This window comes from Petromyzon marinus, chromosome 69 (genome assembly GCF_048934315.1).
Source record: "Petromyzon marinus isolate PM22_M1 ecotype Great Lakes invasive population chromosome 69, UKy_Petmar_22M1.pri1.0, whole genome shotgun sequence".
NCBI classification, from domain to species: Eukaryota; Metazoa; Chordata; class Hyperoartia; order Petromyzontiformes; family Petromyzontidae; genus Petromyzon; species Petromyzon marinus.
In genome coordinates this window covers 7,746,418-7,767,275 of record NC_133735.1, presented here as the reverse complement: position 1 = coordinate 7,767,275, position 20,858 = coordinate 7,746,418, and the positions used below count along the sequence as shown (strand labels likewise).

The 20,858-nt window shown below is 56.1% G+C and overlaps 1 protein-coding gene across 1 annotated transcript; it reads right to left on the bottom strand.

The window, feature by feature from the left end:
- Positions 1 to 894: 894 nt before the first annotated feature.
- LOC116937892 (uncharacterized) lies at positions 895 to 20,152 on the bottom strand. The gene is made up of 4 exons (XM_076055056.1): positions 20,076 to 20,152; positions 13,635 to 13,821; positions 8,399 to 8,607; positions 895 to 4,734 (listed from the first exon to the last, which is right to left on the bottom strand). The coding sequence occupies exons 2-4, from the start codon at positions 13,811 to 13,813 to the stop codon at positions 3,797 to 3,799; spliced, it is 1,326 nt and encodes a 441-aa protein (XP_075911171.1). The 5' UTR covers positions 13,814 to 13,821; positions 20,076 to 20,152; the 3' UTR covers positions 895 to 3,796.
- Between the last annotated feature and the right edge of the window lie 706 nt (positions 20,153 to 20,858).

Below are 20,858 nucleotides of genomic sequence, written 5' to 3'. Positions count from 1 at the left end.
CGCTGGGGGAGAAGGCAAAGGCGGCCGGGCGCACCCACCCACTCACTTACTCACTCACTCACCCACCCACTCACCCACCGACTCACTCACTCACCCACTGACCCACTCACTCACCCACCCACTCACTCACCCACTCACCCACCCACTCACCCACCCACTCACTCAACCACTCACCCACCCACTCACCCACCCACTCACCCACCGACTCACTCACTCACCCACCCACTCACTCACCCACTCACTCACCCACTCACTCACCCACCGACTCACCCACTCACCCACCCACTCACCCACCCACTCACCCACCCACTCACTCACCCACTCACTCACCCACTCACTCACCCACTCACTCACCCACCGACTCACTCACTCACCCACTGACCCACTCACTCACCCACCCACTCACTCACCCACTCACTCACCCACTCACCCACCCACTCACTCACCCACTCACTCACCCACTCACTCACCCACCGACTCACTCACTCACCCACTGACCCACTCACTCACCCACCCACTCACTCACCCACTCACCCACCCACTCACTCACCCACTCACCCACCCACTCACTCAACCACTCACCCACCCACCCACTCACTCAACCACTCACCCACTCACTCACTGACCCACCCACTCACTCACCCACCGACTCACTCAACCACTCACCCACCCACTCACTCAACCACTCACTTACTCACTCACTCACCCACCCACTCACTCAACCACTCACCCACCCACTCACTCAACCACTCACCCACCCACTCACTCAACCACTCATCCACTCACCCACTCACCCACCCACCCACTCACCCACTCACTCACTTGCCCACTCACTCACCCACCCATCCAATCACTCACTCACCCACCCACCCAGTAAACCATCAGTACGTGTAGTATTGGCAATCAATAGTTAAAGGCCGACGACCACAACAACAACAACAAGAGCTTCAGCGCATCAAAGTGAGAACGGGCAGCAAAGATGCAACGTCCTAGTATGGAGCTGAGCGGCCACACTCCTATCCCTGGTCACGTGACGCTTCGATAATACAACTCAGTACGAGGCAGTGGGTCTCTGTGGGTCTCTATGAGTCTCTACGAGTCTCTGTGTGTCTCTGTGTCTCTGTGAGTCTCTGTGAGTCTCTGTGAGTCTCCGTGAGTCTCCATGAGTCTCTACGAGTCTCTGTGAGTCTCTACGAGTCTCTGTGGGTTTCTGTGGGTCTCTATGAGTCTCTGTGAGTCTCTACGAGTCTCTACGAGTCTCTGTGGGTCTCTATGAGTCTCTGTGAGTCTCTGTGGGTCTCTGTGGGTCTCTACGAGTCTCTGTGGGTCTCTGTGGGTCTCTATGAGTCTCTGTGGGTCTCCCTGAGTCTCTGTGAGTCTCTACGAGTCTCTGTGGGTGTCTGTGGGTCTCTGTGGGTCTCTATGAGTCTCTGTGGGTGTCTGTGAGTCTCTGTGGGTCTCTATGAGTCTCTGTGAGTCTCTGTGAGTCTCCGTGAGTCTCCATGAGTCTCTGTGAGTCTCTACGAGTCTCTGTGAGTCTCTACGAGTCTCTGTGGGTTTCTGTGGGTCTCTATGAGTCTCTGTGAGTCTCTACGAGTCTCTGTGGGTCTCTATGAGTCTCTGTGGGTCTCTACGAGTCTCTGTGGGTCTCTATGAGTCTCTGTGGGTCTCTGTGGGTCTCCATGAGTCTCTGTGAGTCTCTACGAGTCTCTGTAGGTGTCTGTGGGTCCCTGTGCGTCTCTATGAGTCTCTGTGGGTGTCTGTGAGTCTCTGTGGGTCTCTGTGAGTCTCTGTGAGTCTCTGTGAGTCTCTGTGGGTCTCTGTGGGTCTCTACGAGTCTCTGTGGGTCTCTGTGGGTCTCTATGAGTCTCTGTGGGTCTCCCTGAGTCTCTGTGAGTCTCTACGAGTCTCTGTGGGTGTCTGTGGGTCTCTGTGGGTCTCTATGAGTCTCTGTGGGTGTCTGTGAGTCTCTGTGGGTCTCTATGAGTCTCTGTGAGTCTCTGTGGGTCTCTATGAGTCTCTGTGAGTCTCTGTGAGTCTCTACGAGTCTCTGTGGGTGTCTGTGAGTCTCTGTGGGTCTCTGTGGGTCTTTATGAGTCTCTGTGGGTGTCTGTGAGTCTCTACGATTCTCCGTGGGTCTCTATGAGTCTCTGTGGGTCTTTACGAGTCTCTGTGAGTCTCTACGAGTCTCTGCGAGTCTCTGTGGGTCTCTGTGAGTCTCTACGAGTCTCCACGAGTCTCTACGAGTCTCTACGAGTCTCCGTGAGTCTCTACGCGCCTCTCCGAGTCTCTACGAGTCTCTGCGGGTCTCTACGAGTCTCTGTGAGTCTCTGTGAGTCTCCGTGAGTCTCCGTGGGTCTCCGTGGGTCTCTGTGGGTCTCTACGAGTCTCTATGAGTCTCTACAAGTCTCTGTGAGTCTCTGTGAGTCTCTACGAGTCTCTACGAGTCTCCGTAAGTCTCTATGAGTCTCTACGAGTCTCCGTGGGTCTCTATGAGTCTCTACGAGTCTCCGTGGGTCTCTACGAGTCTCTGTGGGTCTCTATGAGTCTCTACAAATCTCTGTGAGTCTCTGCGAGTCTCCGTGGGTCTCTACGAGTCTCTGCGAGTCTCCGTGGGTCTCTATGAGTCTCTGTGGGTCACTGATTCTCTGTGAGTGTCTACGAGTCTCTAGGAGTCTCTAGGAGTCTCTACGAGTCTCTATGAGTCTCTACAAGTCTCCGTGAGTCTCTACGAGTCTCTCCGAGTCTCCGTGGGTCTCTATGAGTCTCTACGAGTCTCTACGAGTCTCCGTATGTGTCTACGAGTCTCTACGAGTCTCCGTGGGTGTCTACGAGTCTCTGCGAGTCTCCGCGAGTCTCCGCGAGTCTCTGCGAGTCTCTGCGAGTCTCCGTGGGTCTCTACGAGTCTCTATGAGTCTCCGTGGGTCTCTACGAGTCTCTGTGGGTCTCTACGAGTCTCTCCGAGTCTCTGTGGGTCTCTACGAGTCTCTGTGGGTCGCTGAGTCTCTGCGAGTCTCTACGAGTCTCTACGAGTCTCTAGGAGTCTCTACGAGTCTCTATAAGTCTCGACAAGTCTCCGTGAGTCTCTACGAGTCTCTCCGAGTCTCCGTGGATCTCTATGAGTCTCTACGAGTCTCCGTGGGTCTCTACGAGTCTCTGTGGGTCTCTACGAGTCTCTGCGAGTCTCCGTGGGTCTCTACGAGTCTCTGTGGGTCGCTGAGTCTCTGTGAGTCTCTACGAGTCTCTACGAGTCTCTAGGAGTCTCTACGAGTCTCTATAAGTCTCTACAAGTCTCCGTGAGTCTCTACGAGTCTCTACGAGTCTCTACGAGTCTCCGTGGGTCTCTACGAGTCTCTGTGGGTGTCTACGAGTCTCCGTGAGTCTCTACGAGTCTCTACGAGTCTCCGTGAGTCTCTCTGAGTCTCTACGAGTCTCTACGAGTCTCTCCGAGTCTCTGTGGGTGTCTACGAGTCTCTACGAGTCTCTACGAGTCTCCGTGGGTCTCTGTGAGTCTCTGTGAGTCTCTACGAGTCTCTACGAGTGTCCGTGAGTCTCTACGAGTCTCTGTGGGTGTCTACGAGTCTCCGTGAGTCTCTACGAGTCTCTACGAGTCTCCGTGAGTCTCTCTGAGTCTCTCTGAGTCTCTACGAGTCTCTACGAGTCTCTCCGAGTCTCTGTGGGAGTCTCCGCGAGTCTCTACGAGTGTCCGTGAGTCTCCGTGAATCTCTACGAGTCTCCGTGGGTCTCTATGAGTCTCTACGAGTCTCCGTGGGTCTCTACGAGTCTCCGCGAATCTCTACGAGTCTCTCTGCGCCCCATCCCCACCTCCGGGCGGCGCCACCCACCCCGAGCCCCGGTACCAGCGCCGGTAGGTGGCGTGCCAGGCCGCGTACGCCACGGCGGCTCCGGCCACCTTGTGCCACGCCTCGTGGTGGTAGAGGCAGGTGCCCGCCAGCGCCGCCGCCCACAGCGCCATCAGCGCCAGCAGCGCCGGCAAGCACAGCGCCTCCACCACCACGGTCGGCCAGCCGTCGCCCGCCGCCGGGCCTCGCCACGCGGAGGCGGCGGAGGAGGCGGAGGAGGAGGAGGAGGAGGAGGCGGAGGAGGAGGCGGAGGAGGAGCGCCACCGTGCATCGGCCGGTCGGATGGCCGGGCGGCACGTGGGCCGGTATCGGGTCTCGCTGCCGTCGCCGCGACGACGACCCCCGTCGTCCTGACGACGACCCCCGTCGTCCTGACGACGACCCCCGTCGTCCTGACGATGACCCCCGTCGTCCCGACGACGACCCCCGTCGTCCCGACGATGACCCCCGTCGTCCTGAGGACGACCCCCGTCGTCCTGACGACGACCCCCGTCATCTTGACGACGACCCCCGTCGTCCTGACGACGACCCCCGTCGTCCTGACGACGACCCCCGTCGTCCTGACAACGACTCCCGTCGTCCTGACGACGACCCCCGCCATCGCCGCGACGACGACCCCCGCCATCGCCGTGGGCGCGCTGCCGCTCCGTGAAGGCTAAGGCCCCGCGCAGCTCCTCCACGCCCAGCAGGAGGCAGTAGGTGAGGAGGAACGCGTGGCCAGAGATGTCCACACCGCTCCAGCTGCCGCCCAGACGCTGGCACTCACGGCGGTCGCCGGCCGCCAGCGGCGCCGGCGGTGCGGCGGCGGTGGTGGTGGTGGTGGTGGCGGCGGTGGCGGCGGCGGCGGTGGTGGCGGTGGTGGCGGCGGTGGCTGTGCGAGAGGGAGACAAAGGTGGGTGGGCGGTTATAGCACGGGTGGAGGTGGCGGTGATGGCGGTGATGGTGGCGGTAGCGGTGGTAGCGGCTGTGGCGGTGACGGTGGTGGTGACGGTGGTGGTGGTAGCGGTGGTAGCGGCTGTGGCGGTGACGGTGGTGGTGACGGTGGTGGTGCCTCGGAGTGATTCAGCCGGCTACAGTTGCTGTGGCCGAGGGTTCGTGGACTGCTGATTCACTCACCCACTCAGAATCAGAAAGGGTTTAATTCGCCATGAAAGTTCACACCGACACGGAATTTACTTTGGCAGGATGGTGCGTACATTCAACATATAGGAATCTAAAATCTTAAATAAGTTTTAAACAAGTCTTACTATAATAATAATAAGGGTTAAAAGTCTAACTAACACCAAGGGGCTGAAGTATATAAAATTGAATAAATATCGAATATAAAATAGCTTTAAGATATAATTAAAAAATAAAAAATACAAATAGGTTAACATAGTTAATATCGGCAAGGTGTCATTATGTAGATAAAATGTTAAAATCAGTGTAAGCCCTTGGCCTTGTTTAACAGGCCAGCAGCAGATCAGATGGGAAGAATCTGTTTTTATGGCGTGAGGTTTTGGTCCTGATGGACCGAAGCCTTCTGCCGGAGGGGAGTAGCTGAAACAGAGAGTGTCCAGGGTTGGATGAATCGGCCACAATCTTCCTCGCTCGCCTCATGGTCCTTGTCGTGTGCAGGTCCTCGAGGGTTGGTAGATTGCAGGCAATTACCTTCTCAGCAGTGTGGATGATACGCTGCAGTCTGCTCTTGTCCTTGGCAGTGGCAGCAGCGTACCAGACGGTTATGGAGGAGGTGAGGATGGATTCAATGATCGCTGTATATAATTGCACCATCATTGTCTTTGGCAGGTTGAATTTCTTCAGCTGCTGTAGAAAGTACATCCTCTGTTGAGCTTTCTTGGTGAGGGAGCTGATGTTCAGTTCCCACTTGAGGTCCTGGGAGAGAATAGTGCCCAGGAAGCGGAAGGACTCTACAATTTTGACTGGGGAGTCTAACAGGGTGATGGGGGTGAGTGGGGCTGTATTCTTCCTGAAGTCCACAACCATCTCAACTGTCTTTAGAGCATTTAGCTCTAAGTTGTTCTGGCTACACCAGGTCACCAGGTTGTCAGCTTCCCACCTATAGTCAGACTCATCCCCACCAGAGATCAGCCCAATGAGGGTGGTGTCGTCCGCAAACTTCAAGAGTTTGACGGACAGATGATTGGAGGTGCAGCTGTTGGTATACAGGGAGAAGAGCAGTGGGGAAAGGACGCAGCCCTGAGGAGTTCCGGTGCTGATGGACCTGGAGTCAGAGACTTGTGCTCCCAGCTTAACGCACTGCTTCCTGTCAGACAGGAAGTCTGTGATCCACCTGCAGGTGGAGTAGGGCACGTTCAGCTGGAAGAGCTTGTCCTGAAGCAGGGCAGGGATGATGGTGTTGAAGGCAGAGCTGAAGTCCACAAATAGGATCCTGGCGTAGGATGCTGGGGCGTCCAGATGCTGTAGGGTGAAGTGGAGGGCCATGTTAACGGCGTCGTCCACAGACCTGTTGGCTCTGTAGGCAAACTGAAGTGGGTCCAGGAGAGGGTCTGTGATGGCTTTGAGGTGTGCCAGGACCAGGCGCTCAAAAGACTTCATTACCACAGATGTAAGGGCGACCGGTCTGTAATCATTTAGTCCTGTTGGCCTTAGCTTTTTGGGCACAGGGATGATGGTGGAGGACTTGAGACAGGCTGGTACATGGCATGTCTCCAGGGAGGTGTTAAAGATGTGGGTGAACACCGGAGACAGCTGGTCAGCGCAGTGCCTGAGGGTGGCTGGAGAGACAGAGTCCGGCCCGGCTGCTTTGCGTGGATTCTGCCTCTTGAAAAGTCTGTTAACTTTTCCCTCCTGAAAGGAGAGAGTCGTCTCTGTAGTATGGGTGGGGGATGGGGCCTCTTGGGTGGGAAGGGGTGGTTCAGGACAGTCCAATTGTCTTTCAAATCTACGGTAGAACTCGTTCAGGTCGTTGGCTAGGCGGGAGTCATTAGTGGTGTGGGGGGCTCTGGGTTTGTAGTTGGTGATCTGCCTGAGCCCTCTCCAGACAGAAGCAGCGTCGTTATTAGAGAACTGGTGTTTTAGTCTCTCTGAGCACAGTCGTTTAGCCTCTCTCACCGCTTTGCTAAACCTGTTCTTCGACTCCTTGAATCTGTCTCTATCCCCACTCCTAAACGCTTCCTCCTTCTCCAACCTCAACCTTCTGAGCTTTGCTGAGAACCAGGGCTTGTTGTTGTTAAAGTTCACCCTGGTACGTGTTGGGATAGAGCAGTCCTCACAGAAGCTGATGTAGGACGTCACAGCCTCTGTGAGTTCATCCAGACTATTGGTAGCAGTCGTGAACATATCCCAGTCAGTACAGTCTAAGCACGCCCGCAAATCTTCCACAGCCTCACTGGTCCACTGTTAAGATGTCCTCACAGCAGGTTTACAGAGTTGTAGTTTCTGCCTGTATGCAGGAATCAGGTGGACCATGGCATGGTCAGAGTGTCCCAGTGCTGCTCGGGGGACGGCGTGGTAGGCTCTACTGACTGTAGTGTAGCAGTGATCCAGAGTGTTCCCTTCTCTGGTTGGGCATTTAATGAATTGTATGTATTTGGGGAGTTCGTGGCTGAGATTACCTTTGTTAAAGTCGCCAACCCACTCACCAACCCACTCACCAACCCACTCACCAACCCACTCACCAACCCACTCACCAACCCACTCACCAACCCACTCACCAACCCACTCACCAACCCACTCACCAACCCACTCACCAACCCACTCACCAACCCACTCACCAACCCACTCACCCACTCACTCACCCCACCCACTCACCCACCCACTCACCCACCCACCCACTCACTCACCCCACCCACTCACCCACACCCACTCACCAACCCACTCACCAACCCACCCACTCACCCACTCACTCACCCACCCACTCACCCCACCCACTCACCCACCCACTCACCAACCCACTCACCCACCCACTCACCAACCCACTCACCCACACCCACTCACTCACCCACTCACCAACCCACTCACCCCACCCACTCACCCACCCACTCACCCCACCCACCCACTCACCACACCCACTCACCAACCCACCCCACTCACCCACTCACCCACTCACCCCACTCACCCACTCACCCACCCACCCACCCACTCACCCACCCACCCACCCACTCACCCACCCACCCACCCACTCACCCACCCACCCACCCACTCACCCACCCACCCACCCACTCACCCACCCACCCACCCACTCACCCACCCACCCACCCACTCACCCACCCACCCACCCACTCACCCACCCACCCACCCACCCACTCACCCACCCACCCACCCACTCACCCACCCACCCACCCACTCACCCACCCACCCACCCACTCACCCACCCACCCACCCACTCACCCCACCCACTCACCAACCCACTCACCCACCCACCCACCCACTCACCAACCAACCCACCCACTCACCAACCCACTCACCCACCCACTCACCCACCCACTCACCCACCCACCCACTCAACCCACCCCCCCCCCCACCCCCACCCCCCCCCCCCCTCATCACGACCCGCCCCCCCCACCCCTCACCGAGCCCGGTGTCGCAGCTCCCCGTGATCCGGTCGAGGTGCCCGAAGGTTTCCGTGGCCACGAACCAAACGGCGGTGGCCACGAGGAGCCGAGCCGCGTGGGGCCCGAGGCCCCCCCTTTGGGGGGCCCCCCCCACGCCGCCGGCCGTGACGGCCACCAGCGGCACGAGCGGCAGCAGCATCCAGCCCCACGCACGCTTCACGAAGAACCTGGAGGGGGGGCGGAGAGAGGGGGGGGGGGCGGAGAGAGGGGGGGGGGGCGGAGAGAGGGGGGGGCGGAGAGAGGGCGGGGGGGCGGAGAGAGGGGGGGGGGCGGAGAGAGGGGGGGGGGGCGGAGAGAGGGGGGGGGCGGAGAGAGAGAGGGTGACACAGAGAGGGTTGGGTGACACAGAGAAGGTTGGGTGACACAGAGAGAAGGTTGGGGTGACACACACAGAGAGGGGGTGACACAGAGAGGGTTGGGTGACACAGAGAGGGTGACACACAGAGAGGGTGACACAGAGAAGGTTGGGTGACACAGAGAGAAGGTTGGGGTGACACACACAGAGAGAGGGTGACACAGAGAGGGTTGGGTGACACAGAGAGAAGGTTGGGGTGACACACACAGAGAGAGGGTGACACACAGAGAGAGGGTGACACACAGAGAGGGTTGGGTGACACAGAGAAGGTTGGGTGACACAGAGAGGGTTGGGTGACACAGAGAGAGAGGGTGACACAGAGAGGGTTGGGTGACACAGAGAGAAGGTTGGGTGACACAGAGAGAGAGGGTGACACAGAGAGGGTTGGGTGACACAGAGAGAAGGTTGGGGTGACACACACAGAGAGAGGGTGACACAGAGAGGGTTGGGTGACACAGAGAGAAGGTTGGGGTGACACACACAGAGAGAGGGTGACACAGAGGGTGACACAGAGAGAGGGTGACACACAGAGAGGGTTGGGTGACACAGAGAAGGTTGGGTGACACAGAGAGAAGGTTGGGGTGACACACACAGAGAGGGGGTGACACAGAGAGGGTTGGGTGACACAGAGAGGGTGACACACAGAGAGGGTGACACAGAGAAGGTTGGGTGACACAGAGAGAAGGTTGGGGTGACACACACAGAGAGAGGGTGACACAGAGAGGGTTGGGTGACACAGAGAGAAGGTTGGGGTGACACACACAGAGAGAGGGTGACACACAGAGAGAGGGTGACACACAGAGAGGGTTGGGTGACACAGAGAAGGTTGGGTGACACAGAGAGGGTTGGGTGACACAGAGAGAGAGGGTGACACAGAGAGGGTTGGGTGACACAGAGAGAAGGTTGGGTGACACAGAGAGAGAGGGTGACACAGAGAGGGTTGGGTGACACAGAGAGAAGGTTGGGGTGACACACACAGAGAGAGGGTGACACAGAGAGAGGGTGACACAGAGAGGGTTGGGTGACACAGAGAGAAGGTTGGGGTGACACACACAGAGAGAGGGTGACACAGAGGGTGACACAGAGAGAGGGTGACACACAGAGAGGGTTGGGTGACACAGAGAAGGTTGGGTGACACAGAGAGAAGGTTGGGGTGACACACACAGAGAGGGGGTGACACAGAGAGGGTTGGGTGACACAGAGAGGGTGACACACAGAGAGGGTGACACAGAGAAGGTTGGGTGACACAGAGAGAAGGTTGGGGTGACACACACAGAGAGAGGGTGACACAGAGAGGGTTGGGTGACACAGAGAGAAGGTTGGGGTGACACACACAGAGAGAGGGTGACACACAGAGAGAGGGTGACACACAGAGAGGGTTGGGTGACACAGAGAAGGTTGGGTGACACAGAGAGGGTTGGGTGACACAGAGAGAGAGGGTGACACAGAGAGGGTTGGGTGACACAGAGAGAAGGTTGGGTGACACAGAGAGAGAGGGTGACACAGAGAGGGTTGGGTGACACAGAGAGAAGGTTGGGGTGACACACACAGAGAGAGGGTGACACAGAGAGAGGGTGACACAGAGAGGGTTGGGTGACACAGAGAGAAGGTTGGGGTGACACACACAGAGAGAGGGTGACACAGAGGGTGACACAGAGAGAGGGTGACACACAGAGAGGGTTGGGTGACACAGAGAGGGTTGGGTGACACAGAGAGAAGGTTGGGGTGACACACACAGAGAGAGGGTGACACAGAGAGAGGGTTGAGTGACACAGAGAGAAGGTTGGGGTGACACACACAGAGAGAGGGTGACACAGAGAGAGAGGGTGACACAGAGAGGGTTGGGTGACACAGAGAGAAGGTTGGGGTGACACACACAGAGAGAGGGTGACACAGAGGGTGACACAGAGAGAGGGTGACACACAGAGAGGGTTGGGTGACACAGAGAGGGTTGGGTGACACAGAGAGAAGGTTGGGGTGACACACACAGAGAGAGGGTGACACAGAGAGAGGGTGACACAAAGAGGGTTGGGTGACACACAGAGAGGGTTGGGTGACACAGAGAGAAGGTTGGGGTGACACACACAGAGAGAGGGTGACACAGAGAGGGTTGGGTGACACAGAGAGAAGGTTGGGGTGACACACACAGAGAGAGGGTGACACAGAGAGAGGGTGACACAGAGAGAGGGTGACACAGAGGGTGACACAGAGAGAGGGTGACACACAGAGAGGGTTGGGTGACACGGAGAGAAGGTTGGGTGACACACACAGAGAGAGGGTGACACACAGAGAGAGGGTGACACAGAGAGAGGGTGGCACACAGAGAGGGTTGGGTGACACAGAGAGGGTGACACACAGAGAGGGTGACACACAGAGAGGGTTGGGTGACACAGAGAGAAGGTTGGGGTGACACACACAGAGAGAGGGTGACACAGAGAGAGGGTGACACACAGAGAGGGTTGGGTGACACAGAGAGGGTGACACACAGAGAGGGTGACACAGAGAGGGTTGGGTGACACAGAGAGGGTTGGGTGACACAGAGAGAGAGGGTGACACAGAGAGGGTTGGGTGACACAGAGAGAAGGTTGGGGTGACACACACAGAGAGAGGGTGACACAGAGAGGGTGACACACAGAGAGGGTGACACACAGAGAGGGTTGGGTGACACAGAGAGGGTTGGGTGACACAGAGAGAAGGTTGGGGTGACACACACAGAGAGAGGGTGACACACAGAGAGAGGGTGACACACAGAGAGGGTTGGGTGACACAGAGAGAAGGTTGGGGTGACACACACAGAGAGAGGGTGACACAGAGAGAGGGTGACACAGAGAGGGTTGGGTGACACAGAGAGAGAGGGTGACACAGAGAGGGTTGGGTGACACAGAGAGAAGGTTGGGGTGACACACACAGAGAGAGGGTGACACAGAGAGAGGGTGACACAGAGAGGGTTGGGTGACACAGAGAGGGTTGGGTGACACAGAGAGAAGGTTGGGGTGACACACACAGAGACAGGGTGACACACAGAGAGGGTGACACACAGAGAGGGTTGGGTGACACAGAGAGAAGGTTGGGGTGACACACACAGAGAGTGGGTGACACACAGAGAGGGTTGGGTGACACACAGAGAGGGTGACACACAGAGAGAGTGACACACAGAGAGGGTTGGGTGACACAGAGAGGGTTGGGTGACACAGAGAGAAGGTTGGGGTGACACACACAGAGAGAGGGTGACACAGAGAGAGGGTGACACAGAGGGTGACACAGAGAGAGGGTGACACACAGAGAGGGTTGGGTGACACAGAGAGAAGGTTGGGGTGACACACACAGAGAGACGGTGACACACAGAGAGGGTGACACAGAGGGTGACACACAGAGAGGGTGACACACAGAGAGGGTTGGGTGACACAGAGAGAAGGTTGGGGTGACACACACAGAGAGACGGTGACACAGAGAGAGGGTGACACACAGAGAGGGTTGGGTGACACACACAGAGAGGGTGACACAGAGAGAGGGTGACACAGAGAGAGGGTGACACAGAGTGAGGGTTGGGTGACACAGAGAGAGGGTGACACAGAGAGAGGGTGACACACAGAGAGGGTGACACAGAGAGAGGGTGACACACAGAGAGGGTGACACAGAGAGAGGGTGACACACAGAGAGGGTGACACAGAGAGAGGGTGACACACAGAGAGGGTGACACAGAGAGAGGGTGACACACAGAGAGGGTAACACACAGAGAGAGGGTGACACACAGAGAGGGTTGGGTGACACAGAGTGGGTTGGGTGACACACAGAGAGGGTTGGGTGACACAGAGAGAGGTGTGGTTGGGTGACACACAGAGAGGGTGACACAGAGAGAGGTGTGGTTGGGTGACACACAGAGAGGGTGACACAGAGAGAGGGTGACACACAGACAGAGTGGGTTGGGTGACACACAGAGAGAGGTGTGGTTGGGGTGACACAGAGTGGGTTGGGTGACACACAGAGAGAAGGTGACACAGAGAAAGGGTGACACAGAGAGAGGGTGACACACAGAGAGAGGGTGACACAGAGAAAGGGTGACACAGAGAGAGGGTGACACACAGAGAGAGGGTGACACAGAGAGAGGTGTGGTTGGGTGACACACAGAGAGAGGGTGACACACAGAGAGAGGGTGACACACAGAGAGAGGTGTGGTTGGGGTGACACACAGAGAGAGGGTGACACACAGAGAGTGGGTTGGGTGACACACAGAGAGAGGTGTGGTTGGGGTGACAGAGAGAGGGTGACACAGAGAGAGGGTTGGGTGACACACAGAGAGAGGTGTGGTTGGGGTGACACAGAGAGAGGTGTGGTTGGGGTGATACACAGAGAGAGGTGTGGTTGGGGTGACACAGAGAGAGGTGTGGTTGGGGTGACACACAGAGAGAGGTGTGGTTGGGGTGACACAGAGAGAGGTGTGGTTGGGGTGACACACAGAGAGAGGTGTGGTTGGGGTGACACACACAGAGAGAGGTGTGGTTGGGGTGACACACACAGAGAGAGGGTGACACAGAGAGAGGTGTGGTTGGGGTGACACACAGAGAGAGGTGTGGTTGGGGTGACACAGAGAGAGGGTGACACAGAGAGAGGGTTGGGTGACACACACAGAGAGAGGTGTGGTTGGGGTGACACAGAGAGAGGGTGACACAGAGAGAGGGTTGGGTGACACACACACAGAGAGAGGTGTGGTTGGGGTGACACAGAGAGAGGGTGACACACAGACAGAGGGTGACACACACAGACAGAGGTGTGGTTGGGGTGACACAGACAACGGCGAGCGGGAGGCGGCGTGGCGGCAGAGTGCGGGCGTGGACCCACACGTTGACGAAGTTTCGCTTGTGGGCGAAGTAGAACTCGGGGAGCGGTGCCAGCTCCTTGGCAGCGCAGGCGAGCAGCGTGAGGAGCGCCAGCGCCGTGCACGCCGCGCCGCTCCGCCGGGACAGCAGCGCCACGGCACGCACCGCGGCTCGGCGCACGAGCAGCACCACGGCCTCCATAGCGTGGCCTGCGACACACACACACATACACACACATACACACACACGCGTATACACACACATACACACATTCACACACACATACACACACATACACACACATACACATACACACACACATACACACATACACACACACACACGTGTAGCGTACACACACACACACATACACACATGTAGGGTACACACACACATACACACATACACACACACACATACACACACACACATACACACACACACATACACACACACGTAGTGTACACACACACACACATATGTAGGGTATACACACACACATACACACACACATACACACACACACATACACACGTGTAGCGTATACACACACATAGTGTACACACACACACACACGTGTAGCATACACACACACACACTTGTAGCGTACACACACACGTGTAGCGTACACACACACACGTAGCGTACACACACATACACGTAGGGTACACACACACACACATGCACACATGTGTAGCGTATACACACACACACACGTGTAGTGTACACACACACACGTAGTGTACACACACACACACACGTGTAGTGTACACACACACACACGTAGAGTACACACACACACGTGTAGTGTACACACACACATACACACGTAGTGTACACACACATGTAGTGTACACACACACACACACGTGTAGGGTACACACACACACACACGTGTAGGGTACACACACACACACACGTGTAGTGTACACACACACGTAGTGTACACACACACACACGTAGCGTACAACAATAACCGCCATTCGCCACTAAGTGGCGGTGACGTCACCATGACGCTTGTGCCAGGCCATGTGCACCTTGAGGCCACTTGAAGTGTCGAACACCCGCTGGCAGGAGGTCACGGGGCAGACCCAGGTGCCACGGGTCGACTGATTGAAATGACTGAGATGACTGGCTGATGCACCACCTGTGCCCCCTACTGTGCCTACTTGCTGTGCTTTAGCCACCCGGTGCTCCGCTCGTTGTTGTGAGCGTCGCTCCTCCGCCCTCCGTTGTTGATGGAGGGCGACTGCCTCCAACTGCCCAGAAGCGTCCTTAACGAGCCTCCTCCACAGAGGCCGATCTTGACACCGCTGGTACCAGTCATCGGCAAGTCCACTCAGCTCCACGTCCTCCTGTACCACATCACTCCATCTCTTCTCTAGCCCGTGCCGCGCCCATCTAGCCCCCTCGATCCGGCCGAACAAAAGCTGTTTCGGCATGCGGTAGCTGGGCATGCGGGCTACATGACCCAGCCAACGCAGTCTTGCCCGCCGGAGGAGCTCACCGATGGGACTTTGCCCAGATCTTTCAAGGATTTGTGAGCTCCTCACAATCCAGCCTGGTTAACCCCAGGATGGATCGTAGGCAGGCCAGCCTAAATGTTTCCAACCAGCGAAGATGCTCCATTAAGGGGGTCCACGTTTCGCAAGCGTAGAGAAGGGAGGGAATGACCGTGGCCGAGAAGACCTGAAGCTTAGTGCGGAGCGACAGACCAGGTAGCTTCCACACAGCGTTACGCAACCGATGAAAAGATATTGCCGCTCGACTGATTCGGAGTGAGACCTCTGCTGTTAAACTGGAGCCGGTCATAAGCACACTGCCCAGGTATGGGAAACTCTCCACTCTCTCCACAACTGCCCCATCACCGATTAGGAGTTGTGGGGGTGGAGTGTCCACTGGTACAAAATACACAGGCAGGTGCTTAGTTTTGGTGGGGATGATGGTAAGGCCCCATCTCTTAGTGGCACGCTCCAGTCTCAGCAGCAGCATCTCCAACTCCGTCTCTGAATGAGCAGCTATTACCCAATCATCGGCATACATAACGTGGTTGAGCAATAGGGAGCCATCCCTTGACTGCACCCGGGCATCGATCAGCCTCCCATTATATCTGTACGAAATGGAGATTCCCCCGGTACAGCTATTGAAGGCTTCATGAACTACGTGGTCAAAATAGATGTTAAATGTGGGAGCCAGAGGACATCCCTGTCGTACCCCAAGGTGTACAGGAAATGGCTCTGACTTCCGGCCACGTAGTTTTACCCGGGCCCGCTCACCATCATGAAGGTCCTTAATGATCGTGAGCAGGGGGTCAGGGACTCCAAAAACACGAAGGACAACCCAGAGCCCATTCCTACTGATGGTATCATAGGCCTTGACCAGGTCAATAAAGCAGAGATGTAGGTCTTGTTGGAATTCCCTACGCCTCTGCTGTAGCAGCTGGACAGAAAATATGGCATCTGTGCAGGACCGCCCTTTCCTGAAACCGCATTGGGGCTCCGCAAGCCTCTCCTCAGCGTGCCTGGCAAGGCGATGTTGAATAATCCTTGCCAGGATCTTTCCCGGCACACTGAGGAATGAGATGCCCCTGTAGTTGTTACAGTCTGTGCGGTCCCCTTTCTTAATGAGGGGGACCACCAGGTCATCCTTCCAATCCTGCGGAACCCGTCCAGTGGTCCAGACTGTTGTTATGATGTCATATAGGGCAGTCTGTGCACAAACGCCACCCTCCCTCAGCATTTCGCTTTGGAGATCATCTCTGCCCGGTGCCTTTCCTGGTCTCAGACTCTGGATCGCCTTGAGTACTTCCTCAACAGATGGCACCTCAGTCAGCCACTCACAGGGGGTGACTTCTTCCAATATTTGAGGCACCGCAGCCTCAGCAGGGTCATCCCCACTTTGTGACACGATGTTTTCCTGGCTGAGGGGTTTCCCCTCCCCCAGGACCTCACATAAATGCTCAGCAAATCTGCAAACCTGTTCCTGGGGGTCGGAGATTGGAACACCATTTTTTCCCCTAATGATGGTAATAGGTGTGGCGCTGCAGGTTACTTTTTTGATGGAGTTAAATAGAGATTTGTGATCGCGGGCCACTGAGGCAGACTCCATCTCCTTACCAACCCGCGACCACCACCCATCCTTGCAGGGCCTCACGGCTCTCCGAACCTCCGAGCGAAGGTTGCGGTAAGCCTCCTCATTCTCTGACGTGGGATGCTGTAGCTGATGACAGTGGGCCTGTCGATTTTTCTCAACTATCCTGAACACCTCCCTCCTCTGTCAGCCAGGGTCTCTCGGGAGGTCTGGACCGCGTACCCAAAGCAGCCATTGCAGCTGCATGAGTCACAGTCCAAAACCTCGCCCATTTACCCTCGACATCAGGAGGAGTGGGGGACGATGCCAACCCCAGCTGCAAGCGATGATGAAATTCTCGCTTGCAACTTTCATCAGCTAACCAAGACCAGGCCACTTTAGGTTGGAATGGGGTCCTGGGTGTACACCCACCACCGGAGTGGAAGAATGGCTAGGCGCATCTTACAGATGACTAGTCGATGGTCAGAGGGCAGATCAGCTCCATGGTAGGTCCTGGTGTCAAGGACATGGGCTCGCATCCGCTGGTCCGTCACTACGTAGTCCAGCAGATGTTCTTGCTTGGACCCGGCATGCATCCATGATGTTGTGTGGATGCGCCGATGCTGGAACAGCGTGTTGGTAATTACAAGCCCATGTAGCGTATACACACACACACACACATGTAGCACACACACACATGCAGCACACACACACACATGCAGCACACACACACACATGCAGCACACACACACACGTAGCACACACACATGTAGCACACACACACACAAATGTAGCACACACACACATACATGTAGCACACACACACGTAGCACACACACACATGTAGCACACACACACACATGCAGCACACACACACATGTAGCACACACACACACATGTAGCACACACACACACACATGTAGCACACACACACACATGCAGCACACACACACACATGTAGCACACACACACACACGCAGCACACACACACACATGTAGCACACACACACACATGTAGCACACACACACACATGTAGCACACACACACATGTAGCACACACACACACATGTAGCACACACACAGACACACACAGCACACACAGCACACACACACACAGCACACACACACATGTAGCACACACATACACATGTAGCACACACACACATGTAGCACACACACACATGTAGCACACACACACACATGTAGCACACACACATGTAGCACACACACACACATGCAGCACACACACACACACACATGTAGCACACACACACACACATGCAGCACACACACACATGTAGCACACACGCACACACATGTAGCACACACACACATGTAGCACACACACACACATGCAGCACACACACACATGTAGCACACACACACACATGTAGCACACACACATGTAGCACACACACACATGTAGCACACACACACGTAGCACACACACACATGTAGCACACACACACACATGCAGCACACACACACATGTAGCACACACACACACATGTAGCACACACACACACATGTAGCACACACACACATGTAGCACACACACACACATGCAGCACACACACACACATGTAGCACACACACACACACGCAGCACACACACACACATGTAGCACACACACACATGTAGCACACACACACACACATGTAGCACATACACATGTAGCACACACACACGTAGCACACACACACACATGTAGCACACACACACACATGTAGCACACACACACATGTAGCACACACACACACATGTAGCACACACACACATGCAGCACACACACAGACACACACAGCACACACAGCACACACACACACAGCACACACACACATGTAGCACACACACACACACATGTAGCACACACACACACATGTAGCACACACACACACATGTAGCACACACACACATGTAGCACACACACACACATGTAGCACACACACACACATGTAGCACACACACACAGAACACACATGTAGCACACACACGCAGCACACACACACACATGTAGCACACACACACACATGTAGCACACACACACATGTAGCACACACACACACATGTAGCACACACACACATGTAGTACACACACACACATGCAGCACACACACACACACACATGTAACACACACACACACACGCAGCACACACACACACATGTAGCACACACACACACACATGTAACACACACACACACATGCAGCACACACACACACACACATGTAACACACACACATACATGTAGCACACACACACACATGTAACACACACACATACATGTAGCACACACACACACATGTAACACACACACACACACACATGTAGCACACACACACACACACATGTAGCACACACACACATGTAGCACACACACACACATGTAGCACACACACACACATGTAGCACACACACACACATGTAGCACACACACACACACAGGTAGCACACACACACAGGTAGCACACACACACACACACATGTAACACACACACATACATGTAGCACACACACACATGTAACACACACACACATGTAGCACACACACACACAGGTAGCACACACACACACACATGTAGCACACACACACATGTAGCACACACACACACACATGTAGCACACACACACACACATGTAGCACACACACACACATGTAGCACACACACACACACACATGTAGCACACACACACACATGTAGCACACACACACGTAGCACACACACACACACATGTAGCACACACACACACATGTAGCACACACACACATGTAGCACACACACACACATGTAGCACACACACACACACATGTAGCACACACACACACACATGTAGCACACACACACATGTAGCACACACACACATGTAGCACACACACACATGTAGCACACACACACACATGTAGCACACACACACACATGTAGCACACACACACACATGTAGCACACACACACACATGTAGCACACACACACACATGCAGCACACACACACACACACATGTAGCACACACACACACATGTAGCACACACACACACACATGTAGCACACACACACACATGTAGCACACACACACACATGTAGCACACACACACACACATGTAGCACACACACACACACATGTAGCACACACACACACACATGTAGCACACACACACGTAGCAAACCGGTCCCCCCCCCCTCGTGCCCCCCCCCCCGTGCCCCCCCCCGTGCCCCCCCCCGTGCCCCCCCCCGTGCCCCCCCCCCCCGCCCCCCCCCCCGTGCCCCCCCCCCCCGTCCCCTCCCGTGCCCCCCCCCGTGCCCCCTAACTGCCCCCCCCGACCCCCCTCACCCCCCCTGCCCCCTCCCGTGCCCCCCCCCCCCCCCCGGTGCGGCCCCACGACCCGCACTGTACCGTGACCCCTGGCAACCGCCACGTGACCGCGAGTCCGAAAACCGGAATGCCGGCGGCCGTCGTGCACCCTGGGAAAAAGTGACAGCTCGCCCCGCCCCCACTCGCAATTGGCTCCGCCCAATCCACAAGTAGCCCCGCCCACAAAATAATTAACCCCACCCCCCCCATCAACTAGCCCCCGCCTGCCTTTATTACTAGCCCCGCCCATACCGCAAGGAGCCCGCCGCCCGCTATACAATTAGCCCCGCCCCTATTGTCAACTAGCCACGCCCTCCATAAGAAGTCCCGCCCCCCGCACCAACGACCCTGCCCCGCCCATTTTACAATTAGCCCCCAACCCCTCTCGTCACCTAGCGCCGCCCACCCCGCAATTAGACCCGCCCCTCATCAACTAGCCCCCACCCACTCCACAATTAACTCCGCCCCCTGTCAAACTAGCCCCACCCACTCCACGACTAGCCCCGCCCACTCTACAAGTCAGCCCCGCCGCCACACTCTCTAACCAACGCGCCTGTACCAGGCTAGGTGCACTTTGATGCCACGTGTCATTTGGAAGGCTCGCTTCTGACAGGTCACGGGACAGACCCAGCAGGTGCCATGGGTTGACTGCTGTGCCAGGCTAGGTGCAGGAGGAGGAGGTCACGGGACAGACCCAGCAGGTGCCATGGGTTGACTGCTGTGCCAGGTTAGGTGCAGGAGGAGGTCACGGGACAGACCCAGCAGGTGCCATGGGTTGTGATTCTGGGTTCAAGCCCTGGGTCTGGGTGTGTCTCTCTCTCTCGG